Genomic DNA, 19,968 nt, shown 5'->3' on the forward strand with positions numbered 1-19,968 from the left:
GTGGAAGGACACCCGTAGACATATGGACACCTGGACTAGTCTGGCCTCCTGTTATAGAGTTATGATTCTTAACCTAGGGTAGGGCAGTACCAGAGAGAGTCCAGCTGCCAGGGTAGGGATAACTTCTTATCAGGTCAGGCCACACGCTCCTCTTCTGAGCCATTTCCCTGTTTGCAGAATGTTCTCTTGCACATTATTTTGATCGATTTTTCTAACAAGTCACAAAAGAGAGGCAAAGAGATAAAATGACCCCCAGATCTCTCTTCGGCTACCGTGAGACCAGTCTTTCTCTGTCTTGAATGAGTAAAGATTATCGCGCTGCTCGAGGTAGAATTATATCGTAGTCGTCCCATTCAAGAGGATTTTATTTCACTCTTTTTTGCAAGGTCTTGGCTTTCCTTCACATCTCTTCAGGCATAAATTTGGAGTGGTTCATGGCTTTTCTTAAACAGAGCTCATATTTCTTTAAGATGTGTCTTACCTGAACCACTTGATATATAGAAGCCAGTGAGGCTAAAAAATCCAGATAACATTAATAACAGGTTTGTTGTAAGAGTAAATGGGGGAAATAAAGGCGACAGTACCATAGACCTTTATAGATTATCTGGGCCCACCCACAAAATTCAACAACGACGGAGCTGAGCCGGTCAACCACTCCTGGTTGTCAACAGTGTTTCTTCCGTAAGGGCAGGAGGGCTGTGCACAGCCTAACTAGTCAGGGGGACCTTTATGTTTCCCAAAGGGATTGCACTGCCTGGTGGCCAGATGGTCACGTGTGGATGCCTGTGTGCACTTGCATGCAACAACCAAAAACAAGCAAGGAAACAGACAAACCCTCCATCACATTGGAGTTTAAGATCCGATTACCATCCACCAGCTTCAGAAGTTTCCGTTATTAACGACCTCTCTGTTTCCAACCGTGGGCCAAAAGATATCGAATGTCTGTGTCATACTGGGCCTTGGGTTAGGCCTCTTGAGATATAATGAACAAGAGAAAACTGTTTCCTCTCTTGGAAGCTTGTCATCTACCTTGGTTTACCAACCTGTAGGTTAGGGTCATGCCTATTGCACTGTGCTGTGAGAATCCAAGTTGATGGTAGAGGGAAAAGCATGCTGCAGCCTGTAACTCTTACTGCTTTCATTTGACATGGGGCACAGGACTAGCTCCAGAGGCCAGTTAGCAGTGTGTGTGTGTGTGTGCGTGTGTATGTGTATGTGTATGTGTGTGTGTGTGTGTCTGCATTTCCCCACCAGTCCAGTATTAAAACTATGTTGCCATACCTTCCTAGGTTCCCCAGCCGCAAGGAGCTCACCTGTCAAACTCAGCTGCTTTGGAAGACTTTCTCTTTTTTCCCCTCTAGGGCGATGCATTGATTTTTAAAAGAAATACATCCTGGCTGCAGTCCAAAGAGCAGCCAGCGGCACAGGGCAGTTCAGAGTCTAGATACTGTGGCCAACATATAGTCTAAGGTGTCTGTCCCCAGATGGTGGCATCTCTGTGCCTCACAGGGTTTGGAACCGGGTATTTAGTTGTCACTGTATTGGAAATGCATAGTCCCCGTCTGAAAGGGGAAAGGTAGCTTCGATCATCAAATCTGGTACCTTTACCTTGTAGATGAAGACCCTGGGTCTGGGGAGACAGTTGTCAGGAAAGTACTTGCCTTGCAATCATGAGGGCCTGAGTTCCACAGCCGGAAGCCACATGAAAAAAATCTAGGCATGGTAGGGTACACTTAGAGCCTCAGCACCATGACAGCAGAGACAGGAAGATTCCTGGGGCTTGCAGACCAGCTAGGCCAGCCTAATAGGTGAGCCGAGGGCTGTGAGATACTTTGTAACAACAACAAAAAAAAGGTAGACCATGGTACCTAAGAACAATACCTGTGGTTGTCCTCTGACCTCCATGTACACACACACATACACACACACACACACACACACACACACACACACACACACACACACACACGTCCCATCAAGACTCACAGAGGAAAGCAATAACCTTAATGGCAGACCTGGGACCCTGCCCTTCTTTCCTTACTTCTTATGACTACCTCCCTGCTGTGGCTTGAATACTAAGTGCACCCTACAGGCTTATGTGTTTGAACACCTGGTACCCAGCTGGTTATGCTACTTTGAGAAACTATGTAACCTTCAAGCTGGTTGTGGGGGCCGAGCTGGAGAAAATGGGTCTCTAGGGGGAGGTGCTTGAAGGTTTAGATCAGTTTCTTTTCTGTTGCTGTGTTAAAACGCCATTGTCAAAAGGCAACTTGCAGAAGAGTTTATTTGGGTTTATAGTTCCAGAGCAGGAGTCTAGAGTGGCAAGGAAGTGATGGTGGCAAGTGACCAGAACAGGAAGCTGGTTGACTGGATGATCACATCTCAGCCACACACAGGAAGCAGAGCTGGAAGAGGAATGAGGCTAGAAATTCTCAAAGGCCATACCCTGGTGATATACTTCCTCTAGCCAAGCTTCTCAGCATCTTAAAAGTCATAACTGTTGGGAGCATATCTCATTCAAATAGTAAAAGTATTACACAGGCTAACACCATTTCTGGTGCTCTCTCTCCAACTGTCTCCCCAATCTTACTCTCCAATGCTCTCACTCCTGTTCCCATTCCCTTTCTCCTTCCCTCCATCTTCCTCCTTCTTCCTCTCTCCAGAGTCCACCAAGATATAAAACTCATGGAAAACTCCAACAGCCATGAATAGGGATCTGGGCCTTCTGGCTTGCCTTCTTCATGAGGAAACTAAGTCAAATGAATTCTTGCTTCTTCTCAGACATTCTGTTACAATGAAAAGTAACGGACACACTCCCCAACCCTCTGGACAGAACTATATTGCACCATTAGGAAAGGGTATAAGATTCACCAGATGTTTACAGCCCATGCCTTTTCATGAAGAGCCTTTCAGAAGGCAAAGATGGCAACAGTTCAGGAGGGGCCTGTTCTGACAAGGACAGGCATTCTGCACCAGGAACCACCACTTCTGAGGTAAGCGTGCTGGCTCACTCAGACATGGTGGTCTCTGAAGCTCCCCCTCGAGCTCCGGCTGCTAGAATGGTATCAGACTCATACTAAGATGAATCATTAATCACAACCCATTGATATGATTGCCTAAGGCTCAAGGTCATCATGGTTCAAGAGATGAAGGTCCACATTGCTGAAAAAAGAAAAATGTGGCCTTTCATGGTGAGTTCTAGAACAGAGCCAAGAACATAAGCGTGCACGTCAACTCAGCAACCTTAGCTTGATGGGCAGTCTTACGAAATGGACAGATTGTCACCGGAAAGCCTTCTGGTAAGTCTGCAAGGACAGGGATGGAAATGAAGTGGGGATGTCTGTGCCTCTCCTGCTTAGATGCTGCCCTTGGCCTCTGGCTTGTTCTTGATCCCACCGCTCATTTGTTTTTATAATTATTTATGTCCATCAAAGATGGACCGAGCAGATATCTGGTAGATGCCGGAATGTTCTAGTTGATGCCGTCTGTCAATGATGCCATCTAGCTGGTGCCAACTGCCATTACACCGTGTCCTCCATGAGCAGGGTGGGGGGGAAACAATGTGTTTCTCCATCTGCTCGTCTACCTTCCCCAGCTAGCATCACTGTCAATTAGGGCTGATGTGAAATAAAACAATTAACACCACCTCCTCAAAAGTCAAAGCCAACTCAATAGAACACTGTCTTAGTTAGGTTTTCTACTGCTGTGAAGAGCCATGGCAGCTCTTTATAAAAGAAAACATTTGATTAGGGTGGCTGGCTTACAGTTAGAAATTCAGTCCATTATCATCATGTTGGGAAGCAGAGTGGAGTACAGACAGACTAGTGTTGGACAGGGGCTGAGAGTTCTACATCTGGATCCTCAGGCAGCAGGGAAGAAGACTGAGCCAACGGCCTAGGTTGAGCTTCTAAAACCTAAAAGCCCAACCCCTGTGACACACTTCCTCCAACAAGGCCACACCTATTCCAACAAGGCCACACCTCTTAATAGCACCACTCCCTGCAGTTCTATAGGGGCCATTTTTATTCAAATCACCACAAATACCCATTGACTTGGATTAGAAAGGAACAATGTGTTAATCTTATTATGAAAGGAATGTCGTACCTGGACTCAAATCCGAATACTATCTAAACACACAGAGGAGAGGAAAGTCACTGGCAACTGAGTCATCTAAAAGTAATGTGTATTACTAGGCTGGCCTATTCCCTTTGTGAACAAGTCTAGTTTCTTTTGCTTTTACAAAAAAATCTCGAATATGTAATGTTGAACAATTTCTGTATTAATGTTTTTACTTAATAATGGGCCTTGACTGAGAAAGAAATCAGAAAAACATCACCCTTCACAATAGCCACAAATAATATAAAATACCTTGAAGTAACTCTAATCAAACAAGTGAAATACTTATATGATAAGCACTTTAAATATTTGAAGAAAGAAATTGAAGAAGACACCAGAAAATGGAAAGCTCTCCCATGCTCATAGGTAGGTAGAATTAACATAGTAAAAATGGCAATCTTACAAAAAGCAATCTACAGATTCCATAAAATGCCCATCAAAATTTCAGCAAAATTCTTTACAGACCCCAAAGGAACAATACTCAAATTCATATGGAAAAGCAAAAACCCAGGATAGCCAAAATAATCTTGTTCAATAAAAGAAACTTCTGGAGGCATCACAATCCCTGACTTGAAACTCTACTACAAAGTTAGAGTACTGAAAACAGCCTGGTACTGGCATAAAAACAGACAGGAGGGTCAATGGAACTGAATCAAAGACCTAGATATTAATCCACATACCTTCGAACACCTGATTTTTGACAAGGAAACAAAAATATCAAGTGGAAAAAAGAAAGCATATTTAACTAGTGGTGCTGGCATAACTAGATATCAACATATAGAATAATGAAAATAGATCCATATCTATCACCATACACAAAACTCAATTCCAAATGGATCAAAGACCTCAACATAAAGCCAGCCACACTGAACTTCATAGAAAAGAAAGTGGGAAGTACACTTGAACACATTGGCATAGGAGACCACTTCCTAAATATAACCCTAGCAGCACAGACACTGAGAGAAACAATTAATAAATGGGACCTCCTAAAACTGAAAAGCTTCTGTAAAGCAAAAGACATAGTCAACAAGACAAAACTACAGCCTACAGAATGGGAAAAGATCTTCACTAACCCCACATCAGACAGAGAGCTGATCTCCAAAATATATAAAGAACTCAAGAAATTGGTCATCAAAAGATCACATAATCCAATAAAAAAAATGGAGTACAGACCTAAACAGAGAACTCTCAACAGAGGAATCTAAAATGGCTGAAAGACACTTAAGGAAATGTTCAACATCCTTAGTCATCAGAGAAATGCAAATCAAAACAACTCTGAGATTACACCTGTAAGAGTGGCCAAGATCAAAAACACTGATTACAGCTTATACTGGAGAGATTGTGGGGTAAAGGGAACACTCTGCATTGCTGGTGGGAGTGCAAACTGGTACAACCACTTTAGATATCAGTATGGCGATTTCTCAGAAAATTAGGTAACAACCTACCTCAAAACCCAGCAATAACACTTTTAGGTATATACCCAAAGGATGTTCATTTGTATCACAAGGACAAGTGCTCAACTATGTTCATAGCAGCACTGTTTATCATAACCAGAACCTGAAAATAACCTAAAGGTTCCTCAATCAAAGAATGTATAGGGAAGATGTGGTACATTTACACAATGGAAATACACAGAGGGAAAAAAATGAAATTTTGAAATTTACAGGCAAATGAATGGATCTAAAAAACATTATATTGAGTGAGGTAACCCAGACACAGAAAGGCAAATATAACATGCACTCACTCATAAGTGGCATTTAGACTTAAGGCAAAGAAAAATCAGCCTACAATTCACAATCCCAGAGAACCTAAACAATAAAGAGGACCCCCAAGAGAGACATACATGGATCTAATCTAAATGGGAAGTAGAAAAAGACAAGATCTCCTGAAGAAATTGGAAGCATGGAGATCATGGGAGAGGGTAGAAGGGGAGGGGAGAGCAAAGGAGGAGAGTGGAAAAATATAGCTCAATAAAAAAATAAAAAATAATGTGCCTTAAATACTTCCCTATATTCTTATATATATTTCTTTGTTGTTGTTGCTGTTGGTGGTGGTATTGGTGGTGGTGGTGGCGGTGGTATTGGTGGTGGTGGAGGTGTGTGTGTGTGTGTGTGTGTGTGCAGGTGCCCTCAGAGGCATTAGGTGCCCCTGAATCTGAGTCTCAAGTGGTTTTGTCTTAATGTAGGTGCTGGGAACTAGACTTGGGCTCTCAGTATATGCTCTTGACTGCTGGGCCATATCTCAACTCCCACTAAATATATTTCTATAGCAGAAATGTAACAACATAATAGTTTGGGCATGCTACATCTTATTTATTTAAGTGCATATTGTTGGGTCCTTAAAATGTTTCTCCTTTTTGCCCTCATAAGTAGCATCTAGATGAGCCAACAGGTCTAAGAACTACACAGAGGAAGACTGTCTCATGGCTTGGGAGAATCATTACGTTAACACTCTCAGCCTAAAAGTTATTCCCAACCTACCCTACCCCATCTCCTTGAAGATGAAAAAAAAAAGACGCAGATGTTAAGAAAAAAGATTAAAGGTCCTTGAAACTTAAACAACTCTTGTAAATCTAGACCTGTCTGGAGACATTCTTGGGGAAGAAGCCCCTGGTCAGTGGCAGTAGGTTATGGGAAGTAGGGGAACAGAGGGAAACCTGCGCTAAAAGGCTCCTTTAGAACCAAGGAAGACAGAGTCATGAGTAACCATGGCACCAGGCTGAAATGACTTGGGGGACCAGGAAGTCTTTTCCCACTCATACAGGTGTGTGGGCTCCATATGGCCAATATTATATTTCTTTTCATCTTAGAAAAAAACAAATTAAACTTTGCCAGTAGTAGTATCCAGCTATGTGTATATAAATGATAAATGATACACAGGCACATGCTTAAAACTATGTTATATCATGAAGGACCATTAAATGCAGCAAAGCCTGGAGACGCTGCCGTAAATGTGAAACAACAGGAGACTGAGACAGCATCCCAGGATGGCAGCTTGAGGGAACTGGAACTTTGCAATTCTTGCACAGATGCCCCAGTACCAATCTGAACTAAGTGAAAAGAAAGAACATTTCTTTTTCTGTTCAGATTCCTGCTCTGCCAATCACCCATTATCTCGATTGTGTGTTTCTTTTATTCCAGGTGGCTTATCACTCTTGCCTGCTCCAACTGCTTCAACATCCTTCTAAAACCAGAGGTCTTTGGTAAAGGTTGCTCATATTGAGAAAGTGAAACATGCAATTATTGACTTTCATTAACCAAGTGACCTCAGGGGCAACCACTGGGCTCTGTGGGTTGTAACTACTCGACTTTCAGCCTGCACTAGGACATGCCACTATCAGGGCAGGAATGAGGCAGTGCTCTTGGGACATAGCACAGTGATTTGTCAACTCTGAGCTTGTCTCCTCTCTGACTCACTGGCAGCCTGCCCTAATCTGCTGAAGACACACCCTCCTTTGGCTCGCTCACACGTGGAACTTGCCTTCCAGAAAGAGCGAACTCAGCGGCTGAGGGGTTAATTGAGGAGCTGTCAGGCAATCCGCAAATGGAGGCTGAAGACAGAAATGATGAACTTCACTGTGTAAAAGGAGACCTGGCAGATTTCATCACTCTTGGCATTTACCCACAACCAAAGCGTCAAGAGTCAGGACATGCACAGCAGGGCAGTTCAGCCACCTAGCCTGCAAGAGTGACTGGAGAGGGAGAGGAGTGGGTATGGGGCTATATCAGGGACCGGGTTTCCCTAGGCATCTCAGGCCAGCCAGAAGTTCTCCTGTCTCAGGATCCCAAATATCTTAGAGCATAAATATTTACCACGACAGCCTTCTGGGGTTTCTTTGAGGAAATTTAAGCCCTTTGAAACAAGAGGAAGGATTAGCAATTCTGGCACTAATTGCTGTCTCCTGAATCTGCTCCACTGGACCCCCTGAAGGTTTGAGAGCTCAACCATGGGTGCAGAGAGAAAGAAATGGGGTCTACGTCCCAACTGAGATAGGAGAGGAAAACCCATTAAGTACCCACTTAGACAGGAGATGAGAACCCAAAGCTCCAAAACCTATGTCAGAGAAGGCATTTAGGAATGTTTTTTGTTTGTTTTGTGTTTTTTGCAGATTTAATAAAGGATCCTGAGATGAAACCATGTTGGATGTAAGGCAGGTCATAAGTCTAGGACAATTCTTCTCCCTGCTGAGACAAAGAGAGAAGGGCATGGGCAGAGACTGCCATGGTCCATCTAAGCTAAAGAACATTAGTTGCTCCCAGTCAGCACCAGGAACCAGGGCAGAGCCGTGAGATGGAATCTTTTTCAGAGACTCCAGAAGGAACCAACCCTGTCGGTGCCTTGAAGTCCAACTCTGGGCTTCCGTATTCAGGAGAGGATCCATGTCTGGGCTGGTTCTGTAAACCACCCAGTTTCTACGAATCTGTTAGAGCAGTCATTGGAAGTCAAGGGCTAAACACTGTGGAGTGGAAGACTGAGCAGCTCCCACTGAGGTGTTATGGAACTCTGGTCATGTTCAGAAGCATCTGGAGCTGCTCCAGGCCTCAAGACAATGTGTTTCAACCATTTGAAAACTATGTCACCTTTATGAGGAATAGGAGCATTTCAGTAACAGCTTCCCAACTGAGTGTCCACCCAAGGGAAAACTCGAGAAGCAGAACTCCAGAAGAGACTTGTGCTGAAATTCACTCTTCATTTATATGTGAGAAGGCATGGAGCAAGGGAGGGAACACTTGTGATAAGGGGTCTTTTGTTTTTAAGCTGGAATTCATAAGAGATCGAAATGGAGTCTTGCTGGGGAGAGGAAAATCTGCCCCTTGAATGCATTCTGCAACACTGGAGGTAGTATGCATTAAAACATGCTCCAGGCATTTAAAAAGTCACAGAATGCCCCAACCTGATGATGCCTCAAGAGTTTATTAATTTATAAATATTGTGTCCTATCAAAACGATCCCTTTTATTATCTTGCTGCTCTAAATTGTAATGTCTTACCTATATCATTCTCAGTTATAGGGACCATAAATTAAAATCATTCAAAATTTATAATCTTAGAGTTCATTACCTATGATTGTTATTACTTTTCTGCCTTTTGCTGGCCCATCTTTATCCTTGGCAAGAAATATTGCAACATAATCTAAATACCATCCAACTAATAAATGTTCAGTTAAAAAAAAAAGATCAAACATCAAACCCTAAAGAATACTCCATTACTTTTCCTCACCCACACTGCAAGCATGTTCCCCAACATCTGGAAAACAGAGAATCTGGGAAGCAGAGCATTAGGGCTGCACTGTGGGTCCAGACTGGTAGAGTAATTTTCATTCGCTGTACCTTGGCGAGCATGAGCGTGGGCAGCATTATACCAGCCCACTTCGTTAGGGACAGCCTCTCACTTCAAAGGGTAAGGAAGGATATAGTGAATTTCCTTGAAAAGTAAACAGGCATCCATGGTTTGAAAAATCTGAGCAGAAATCCCCACATCATGTGTGGGGGACTGATTCCCCCGTTTTCCATGATGGGTCAATGCTCTGTTTAGTAGACTGTGCTAATCCTGGCGATCAACTTGACTACATCTGCAACGAACTAAAACACAAGGGACAAGGCACTCCTGGAAGGAATTTTCTTGACTAGCTCATTTTAAGTGGGATGACCCACCCCAAATCTGGGCCACACCTCCTGGTTGCAGTCCAAATAAAAGAAGTCTGTTTGTCTTCACTTTTGCTGGTAAATTCATCTATCCAGTTGCTGAGGCCTTCCTTAGCTGGCATTAGAACTTATTTCTTTAGGATTCCAAGATAGACTGGAAACCAGTAGCTCTCTGGGAATCCTCCTGGACTCCAACACCAGATTGGGGTGCTGAGACATTCAGGATCATGGGTTGAACAAATGCCAATTTCTAGCCTTTCTTTTGTGTGCCAGCCATTGCTAGACTACCCAGACCATGACCTGTAAACAACTCTAATAATTCCCCTTTTTATACCCTCTCTCGTTCTCATTCCATCAATTCTGTTCTTTTAGAGACCCTTGATTAATACAGACTCCTTCACCTGGTAGAGGAATGTACATTTCTTACAGTAGGAACAACCGCATCACCAAAGGATTTGCTAAAGCAGAGAGGTACACACACAACGGCTTTTGTGGTGGTCTCTTACGTCACAATCTTTATGGGGGCTGCATACCATCACATTATTCAAATGACAGCTTTTCAGAGAGACTGAAGTTGACAAATGTGTACTTAAAGATGGGTATTCCCAGCCTGGCTGACTCGCCCAATGAGAGAAATTTTGCATTGGCTGCATGTGCTGACCCTTGGGAATCAAGCTTCCTAAAAACATAAAGGTACTCGCTACGTGTCACGCTACAGAGATTTCTCTCCCTCCTCTCCTCCCACAGTTTGGTTTCTCATAGCTTTCTGTGTGACTCACACAGGCCAGAGATCACAAGGAGGAAGACAGAGAAGGAGAAGCAGGTTAGAGATCAGCAGTGTACAATTTATTGCCACTGTTTAAAACATACAAAAGATTCCAACTTCCAGATACACACCACCTGACATCACAGAGGCTGTGGGACTCATGCAGAGTCTAGCTGTTCTGTGCTCCAAGTCACTACATCGTGCTGGCCCACTCAATCCGTAAAATATAGTTATTTAAGAAATATATACAGCAAGTGGTGGTGGTGCATGCCTTTAATCCCAGCACTCAGGATTCAGAGGCAGGGGGATCTCTGTGAGTCTGAGGCCAGCCTGGTCTACAGAGCCAGTGCCAGTACAACTAGGACTACACAGAGAAACTCTGCCTCAAAAAACGAACACACACACACACACACACTGATTAAAAATTAGAGGTTTGATGAAGTCTTTGTTAGGGTTTTTATTGCTATGGTAAGAATTAATAACCAAGAGTAATTTGGATGGGAAAGGGGTTTTTGTTCACTTCACAGTTCATCATTAAAGGAAGTCAAGGCAAGATCCCAAGACAGGAGCTGAAGCAAAGGCTATCCTGCCTACTGGCTTGCTCCTCATGATTTTCTCAGTTTGCTTTCTTCCAGTGCCAGGATAGCCAGCCTAGGGGCAGCACAGCACACAGAGAGCTAAGCACTCCTACTTCAACCACCAGTCAAGAAAATGCTCCACAGGTTTGCACACAGGCCAATCTGCTGGGGGCATTTTCTCCGTTAGGTTCCTTCTTCCCAGGAGACTTTTGTCTGTGTCAGTTTGACATAAAACTAGCCAGCCAGGTTGGCTATTAGAATTCAGAGATAACCACAGTAGTGGCTATGAATCATCAGAGTCAATCTGAAAAGATGGCCTATGTCAACAGTGCACAAGTGAAGTTATGGCTTAGAACCACCTAAGAAAATACACTTAAGAATATTTTAGGAAGTCCACTGAGGGAGGGGGGACAGCTCAGTTGGCAAAGCAGTGGCTATACAATCATGAGAACCTCAGTTTGATCCCCAGAACCCACATACAAGCCAGGTACAGTAAGATACCTCTAATCCTAGCACTGGTGAAGCAAACAGGAGGCTCCCTGGGGCTTGTTGACTCCAGGTTAATGAGAATCAAACAGAAGACGCATTTAATGTACACCCCAGCAACTTAATCTTTGTTGTGTGACTCAAGGCACCTGTAACAAGTGCACAAAGAAAGCTGCAAAAATGCTCACGGTAGTGTTATCGGTAATTGCAAAAACCTAGAGATAACCCAAACATTCAATGACAGAAGAAAGAAAAGCAACTGTTGTCTTCGTGCTATGAATTCAAGGGACTGCAAAGACAACAGACCAATGCTACATGTATCAGAATGAACAAGTTACAAGATGATAAAATGATTCTATTTATATTAAAAGGTGGAAGATTTAATAACTTCTTTGCGTGGGGGCCACACACTTAGGTGGTAAGGCCATAAAGACAGACAAATGAATGATTAACATATAATACAAAAAAAAACCAGTTACCTCCAAGGGTAGAGTGATGTTTGTGGGCAAGCGAGGGCAGACAGCATTGAGATGCTTCAGCTTGGTGGGAAAAGCTTGAGTGATGCTTAGACTATCATCTATAATTTGTGCACACACATTATGGCTATCTTTTGTACCTGCCAGATTTCATAATATAAAATATTCAAATTCCTAGGCCTCAGTTCAGATCTCTAGACTGGCATCTCCAAGCAACGCTTTCTGCGATTTCTGTTATAAACCCCCATGCACTGCCTGGTTAAGAGCAATTTACCTATGCATACTCTCACACAGACCAGACATCTTCATCCAGGAGACGGCAGCTTAAAGCACAAATCAACCTCAAACTAACTCAAGAGGGTCAGGAAAGCAGAAGAGTAAGTCTGGAAGAGTGCAAGGAAAGGAATCGTGCCTCGTAGGTCTGTTGGGATGCCAGGGATTGAGGGTGGCAGATAGGACAAATCCAAGGGCACTGATGATGCTTGTGTCACATTTCTCAGTTCAAACAAGATCCGCCCCTGATTGACTCCGCAGACGTATGAGCCCAAGTTCATCATCGTCAGGAACTAGGGTGCAGGACAGGCTCCAGTCATCGCTTTCGCTACAGACACAGAGACATGGTGGAAAGAGCCTTACTTGGCATTCACTGTGGTAGACTTGTAGACCTGCCCATACAAGTGTGTGATCTTGGTCCAGTCATTCCCCTCCTCGGAGTCTCGGTTTTCCCCTCACTGGTGTTGAATCCCAGAGGACAGCTAAGGATGGCAAGTCCTACGTATGCCCAGTAAACCCATTCCCAGTTTCCACCTCTTCCTAAAGACCAGAAAACCATGCTGTCAATTTGAGAACCAACCGAGTTTTCTGTATCTGAGGAATCGGAAGTCTTGTGGTTCTGCTTGGCTAGAGAGACCAGAAGGCTGAAGTGGGCTTAATGTTTTCACATCTCTCTGTAAAAACTCTTCCAAAATGTGTACCCAGAACCACTATTCAGTGTCTAATCTTCAGGTCCCGAAAATTTGGCAGGCGATATTCATAAACAGCTCGGGACCGCTGAAAGCACCGCGCAAAACAAGCATGCAGCCTGAATATTCATGAATGACTCTGGAACGCACATTGAACCCAGTTGTACGGCGCCTCCCCCATTGAGATTGGCAGATTCAGCAAATAAAAATGCAGAACACACTTGAAGTTTTCCATACGGTTGGAATAGGTTTTGGTCTAAGTATGTTTCGAGCATCACCTGAGACATATTAAAAGAGTGCTTATTTCTTTTTTAGAAATTCAAATCAACTGAGTGACTCGGGTTTTCCTTGGCAACCCCATTCTAGATGGACAAACAGATCAACAAGTTATCAGTGTCTTACCTTGGGAAATCTATGTTGAAGAGTTCTAGAATCCTACTCTGTTTACTCAGGAAGAGTAAAGGGCTAGATTCATCTTAAAATTAGACTCACGTGTTCCCTGATAGATAGGTCAAAGAGCCATGGAGAAGTACAGATACCAAAGTCTATTTCCAAAGAGACAAAGGCAGAACAGGGTTGGGAAAACCTTTTCATTTCAAGGAAATAGGCAGCTGAGCCTCATCCGGGCCCACCCAGGACCCTCTCCCCTTACCTCTGGGAGTCTCCTTAGATCGTTCTGCCTCTGGCCCATCCAACAAGTCCATCTGTGAGGCCTCCTCTGCGGGCACACGTCGCCAGGACCAGCTCTGGTTCCCGTGGTTGTGGAGAGGAGGGGAATACTCCAGCTCACAGGGGAAGTCAAAGCTGCACTCCAGACCTGCAATGACAAAGGAGGTCATTGGAACAAGCTGTTCCCCAAACATGGGCCCGGGCTTCTAGCAGTCCGGCCTTTGCCTCTTCCACAGCCTCCACCCGTCGAGGACAGGTAAGGTGCAATTCCATCAGTGACCATGTGCCAGGCTGCCCAAAAGGAAAGAACAGATGTTGTTCCCCAAACTCCCAGGACACTGAGGGGCTGTGCTTGCCATGAAGAGGGAGAGGGCTTCACCGTGGGTGAGCACAGCTCCTCTAAGCAAGTAACGTCTGGATTTGAGTCTGCCTCTAATACTTACCAACTCTCTGGCTTTCGATTCCCTCCCCTCTGTTCACTGAAAGTGATGCCTTCAGCCTTAAGAAGTGTGTGCAGAAGACCTAGGCAGGTCCTGCCGTGCCTGACTGAGAAGTCCCAGATCAAAGCAACCACACGGTACTCACAGCCTTGTTTTGCCATCTTGGCATCTCCAACCTCTACCTCTGTGACCACTAGGGAGTCCATAATACTATGAGTGGGTCCTGGCTTACTCTCTCCTGAAGGAGCCCAGGGACAGCCACCGAGTATGGAGACCTAGGGAGGAAAGGAAGCAGGAAGAAGCCTTGCCCTGGAAAAGTTGAGCTCCACGTCAGCTTGTGTGTGGGAGACACCATCCTGACAGGCACTGTCTGCTTGCCTCACATTCGGGGCACCTGAGCCTCTTGGCATCTTTGCTCTCCTTATCCATTCATTGTCTAGTATCTAACATGGTAGAAGTGCTTTGCAAGGGCTGGGCTCTCCAAGCACGCTGATGGAACATGGAGGATGTCGTCTCACGTGTGGACCTTGTTTCCTTTATCAGGCAAACAAGGGGTTTCCAGACTAGATATTCTGGAAATAGGCATCGAGTGAAACTGGCCCTCCTTGGCTACTGATTTGCTGGCGACCTTCTGTAAGTCCTCTACCCTGTCTGGACCTCATAAGTCTTCAAGTAGAAGACCAAGGCCAGATGCTTTTCAAAGTTCTTTCTCAATTTAACTTTTGTAAGATTCCAAAGTCCTTGCTTTTGGAGGGGTTATTGCTAATTTGATGAATCAATCTGTGGTCCTGCTAATGGGTGCTAACTCCCAATTAACACTGGTGCTTTTAAACAGCTGCTTTTTGGGCCACTATTTCCAGCTCCAAAAGAAGCCTGGTACGCTGGATGGTCCTGTAATCATATCCATGGACAGCTGGCCCTTCCTGGGAGTGAAAGTGAAGTGATTCCCATCGACACAGCCAAACTATCTAAGTTAGAAGGGGGGGGCGGGGTGGACTCTCAATTACACTTCTATTAAGTGTCTTTCTGTTTCTGGGCAATAGAGATTGGTTTTATGTTTCCCAGCAGCTCTCCAGGAGCTATATCCTGCGGTCCTAAGGTTAATACCACTCGCCCTTTCGTGCTGCAGACAATTCCCCTTTATAATGGGGAGATGGTACCTCGTTTGTGTTGGCCTGTCACTCGCTGCCTTTGTATCTTCTCAGCACTGAAGATGGTCTGTCTGCCTCTGAGGGCGGCACTGCTGCTGTTGAGAGTGTCTGTGGAGGAACTGCCGGTTTTGTTAATCAACCTCTCCCTGCCCCACCCCCTGACCAGAGACTCATCTATCCCACTGGGCTTTCACATTGTCTGTGTAACTGAGGACGATCACCCTGACCCTCCTGTTTCCACTTCCTGAGTGGTAGAGTCCTTGTCTCTGTGCTGCTGTTGAGCAAATTCAGGACCGTGTGCATTCTAAGCTAACTGAGCCTCCTCCTCAGCCCCCTGACCATCAGCGCTGGCTTGCCAGACACCTTGCTTTGGTATCAGAATGCCAGGATAAAACTGGTACTGTGTTTGGTGCCTTGCAATACCAAACTGGCCTCAAAATGAATAGCACGGCCATTACACATGGCTTCGTTAGGGAGGCCCCCAATCTCCATTCGCATTAGCAAATGGGAAAAGATAGGAGAAAAAGAGAGCAGCCACCCACCCAACGGTGGCAATTACTGATGCCGTCCCAAAACTTCAGCTTCTACAGCTATCATCCATCACATCTATTCTTCTCCAAATAAAGATGTCCCACTTCCATCTGAGACAGACGGGTGCTGTGCCGAAACAGACGTCGCCTGGCAAACGTGCTTGTGTACATATTAAGCAAACAGACCTCAGACTGAGAACCATCCATTCTGGGATGCCTGGCCTCTGGGGAGTGTAATAATCCACTGTGTTGGGGTCAAACCCTGCCTTGGAAAGCAGGCTATGCAAATGCCCCACCACCAAATGAGTTTGTTTTGAAATCAGTGCTTGGAGGCAGGCCTCCCTCTTGCTCTCCCAGCTGTACTTCCTGGCTTTAAATAGGAGTGGAGTTAATATTGCTGCTCGTTTTGGATGGAACTGAATTGGATTTTTCTACATTCTGATTTAATTTCTTATAAAGCATTGAGAGACAGGTTGTGTTTTTCTCCCTTCTAAACCACCTTTAATATCTTTAGGCAATAATATCTGGGGATCATTTTCTCTAACAACGCCAGGAAAGACTCCTCTTCTTTAGTCCTTGTCAAAGGTTCTAGTTATGGGGTGCTTCTTAAAGACCCCTCTTTTGCTCTCTTCTGACTCAGGGCCTATGAGGCAGAAGCTCTAAGCTCTCTTTCACAGAAAGTACTCACAGGGATCAAGGGATTCATCAAAGTGCTCAGCCTTCCTCAGGCCCAGGTAAGCCCAGGGCACCTCTCATCTTATCTGCTGGGGACCATTCTAAGTACATATTCCCATCAACATATTTAGTCTTCAGAGCAACACTAAAAGGTGGGTGCTGTTTTCTCCTCTGTAGACGAAACCGGAACTCAGAAAGGTTACTTTTATGAAGACAATAGCCCCCATCCACTTCCAGGAAGAGCCAGAAAGAGACTCAGGGCTGGAGCATACTGTCAATCCAGGGTTTTCTGCTCACTCCACCACAGCTCCAGAATCAAAACCCAGGGACAAAGACCAAATTAAGTAATGTCTGAGTGTGGTGGCTCATTTCAGTTGCTGAGTTATTACAACAAGCAACACCTGGGGCATTAATGAGGCATGTCTTTGGGTGCGTCTGTGGGGTGATCCCAGAGGGGAATTCTGAGAGGGAAGACACCCCGAATGAGGGCAGCACCATGCCCTGGGGTCCTCGGCTGAAGAGAAAGGAGAAAGTCGGTAGAGCATTGGCGTTCATTTCTCTCCATTTCACATTTCATGACAGAGCACCTGGAGCTTCAGTGGCAGCCATGTCTTTGCCTCCATGATGAATTGTATCCCCCTCAAACCATGAAAGCAAACCTTTCCTCCTCCCATCACCTCTCATCAAGAGTTTCATGACAGCAGAGAGGAAAGCACCTAATGCCCCAGGACACTGTGAAGATGGCTGTTCCTGGACTTCAACTCTGCCCACTGCTCACATCGTCAGATTTCTGCACCACCCTCGGGGGACAGATGGTGTAGGAGGTCCTTCTGTCTGTGTGTTGCTTTTATTGGTTAATGAATAAAGAACTGCCTTGGCCTATAGCATGGGAGAAGGAAGGCGGAGTCAGGGAGAAGCAATGGAGCCTCCAGCAGAGTCAGACATGCTAAAACTTTGCTAGTAAGCCACTGCCACGTGGTGATGCACAGATTAATAGAAATGGGTTAAATTAATATGTAAGAGTTAGCCAATAAGAAGGGGCCAAGCAGTGTTTTACTTAATATAGTTTCTGTGTGGTTATTTTGGTTCTGGGCATCCAGGACGAACAAGCGGCTCCTCCTAACTACAGACAGATCTATTGCTCCTCAGTGTTAGACCCTTTACAGCCACTATGATCTTCACAAGAATGCAGAGATCTCAGCCTTGACTGCATATATCCATTGGGTCTATGAGAAGCTGACCATTGAAAAATAACAATGGGGGGGGGAGTAATTATCATGTGCCAATTAAAACTATAAAAAAAAGAAAGGGAGATACTATTCCTAACTGCTGAATGTGCAGTTATAATCAATCACTGATGCCTGATACTGCTCTTTCTTATCAATTCCCTCATGGAAGAAAGATAGTGGAACCTTCTAGAAATGATCAGCCTGCTGGGAGGAACATGAAGTGCTGTAAAATAAATCTTTGGCAGGGCACAGTCATGTTGGCTCTTGGTCCTGCAAAAAGCAGCTGAAGGACCCCGGGGAGGACTGTTATCTGAACCTACATTTCTGCATTTAAAATAGGAGAAAAAGAGTACCCTTCCCCGGAAGCACTCATCTTTGCTGGGGCTCACTGACTCTCCATCACCACAGCTGCAGCTCCTCCTGATCTCACAACCAAACCTATGGACCAGCAGACATTTGCCACTAGCACTGGAAGGAGATTCTAGGAATGTAATACTTAAAGGGGACACTTCTTACTCTAGATTGTCAAAGACTCGCTAAAGGAACCTCAAGCAGTTTGTTACAACAGGTCAAGACAAGAATGAGCTCCTCTCCTCTCCTCTCCTCTCCTCTCCTCTCCTCTCCTCTCCTCTCCTCTCCTCTCCTCTCCTCTCCTCTCCTCTCCTCTCCTCTCCTCTCCTCTCCTCTCCTCTCTCTCTCTCTCTCTCTCTCTCTCTCTCTCTCTCTCTCTCTCTCTCCCTCTCTCTATTTCTCTTTCTCTCTCTCTCTCCCTTCCCCACCTGGGGTGTGTGTGTGTGTGTGTGTGTGTGTGTGTGTGTGTGTGTGTGTACACATACGTACATGTTGTATATCTATACCCTGAAACTTGCCAGGATAGGGGCCACATTTCAAAGCTCAAAAATACTAACAGTAAGTTAGCAAGTTCAACACATTGCTTCACTGTGAAATGTTGTCATTGAGGAAAATGTCCCAGAACCCATCAGAGCCACACTGTAGGACAGATGCCTGGAGGGGTTGGCAATGGCTGCCTGCTTTAACAGTCTGAGTCTGCAGATGGAAATGGTGGAAATCTGGTCTCTAGCAAAGGGTGAGACTGCCAACAACAAAGTGGCCATGCCTAAGGCCTAAAGCAGTTAAGACAGAGGTGGGAGCTTCTTGACCCAGGCCACATACCAGGAAAAGACACTCAAGGAATGCGGTTCCCGGTGCTGTAAACCACAGAATGGTAACAGGGAGACCTGGTATCTTCAGGCCCTGGATTTCCTCTTGGTTGGGCTTAGAAAATCCATCCATCTGCTTTTGTATCCAGATGACCTTGAGGTCCTCCAAACGGCCATCTGTGTCTCCTAAATCTTCAACCCGTTAATGTAGAGACTGCCCACTGGCTTTCTAAATCACCGTGGCTCAATTTCAAAGCAGAAGCAAGGCACCAGCAACCAACCACTTTTAATTTTCAGGACATTCCCTCAAAACCAGTCATCATCTAAGTGACCTCAGCCACAGCAGGGGCTTTAAAGAGCAGCTGCCCCAGAAAGTTAGGATGCAAATGTTGTAGAATTCAGCAGAAGAGGTGATGCCATGCTTGTGGGCCCCATGACGTGGACTCATCCTCTCTGTCAAGAGTGTTTCAGAACCCAGGCTGACAGCTGACTCTGGGACAAATTGACAACAGACTTTGGCAGATTCATAATTTCCATGGTCATACCTGGTGTGAGAAGTCCTTCTGTATGTGTGTTGCTTTTATTGGTTAATGAATGAAGAAACTGATTTAGGCAGGTCTATAGCAGGGCAGAACGGAGCTAGGTGTGGAAAACTAAACTGAATGCTGGGAGAAACGAGGCAGAGTCAGAGAGAAGCCATGTATCCCCGCCAAAGACAGATGCTGGAACTTTACCTGGTGAGCCACAGCCTCATAAAGATACACGGATTAATAGAGATAGAGATGGGTTAATTTAAGATATGAGTTAGCCAGAAATACAGTTTGAGCTATTGGCCAAACATTATTGCAAATAATATAGTTTCTGTGTGATTATTTCAGGGTTGAGTAGCCAGGAACAAACAAGATGCCTCCCTACAACACACACACCCTAATATGGATTTCAGTTGACCATGAGAAATAGTCTTTATGGTAGCAGATGGCCCTTTTCAGTATTCTTTTGCACCATATGGCAGGTGGTATCACCTTTAGGCAACAATCCCAGAAGCAGAGGCTATTAGAACCTGGAGTGAATGACATTTGAGGTCAA

General features: G+C 44.9%; 1 protein-coding gene across 1 annotated transcript in view; it reads right to left on the minus strand.

Annotated features, from left to right (window-relative positions):
• Positions 1-19,968, minus strand: part of Alk (ALK receptor tyrosine kinase) — a 726,297-nt gene that overhangs the window by 478,265 nt on the left and 228,064 nt on the right. The window contains exon 3 of the mRNA XM_075955828.1: positions 13,681-13,845. Coding sequence (XP_075811943.1) covers positions 13,681-13,845 — 165 coding nt within the window. The remainder of the gene's footprint in view (positions 1-13,680; positions 13,846-19,968) is intronic.

This window comes from Microtus pennsylvanicus, chromosome 21 (assembly GCF_037038515.1).
Source record: "Microtus pennsylvanicus isolate mMicPen1 chromosome 21, mMicPen1.hap1, whole genome shotgun sequence".
In the NCBI taxonomy this organism is placed as follows: domain Eukaryota; kingdom Metazoa; phylum Chordata; class Mammalia; order Rodentia; family Cricetidae; genus Microtus; species Microtus pennsylvanicus.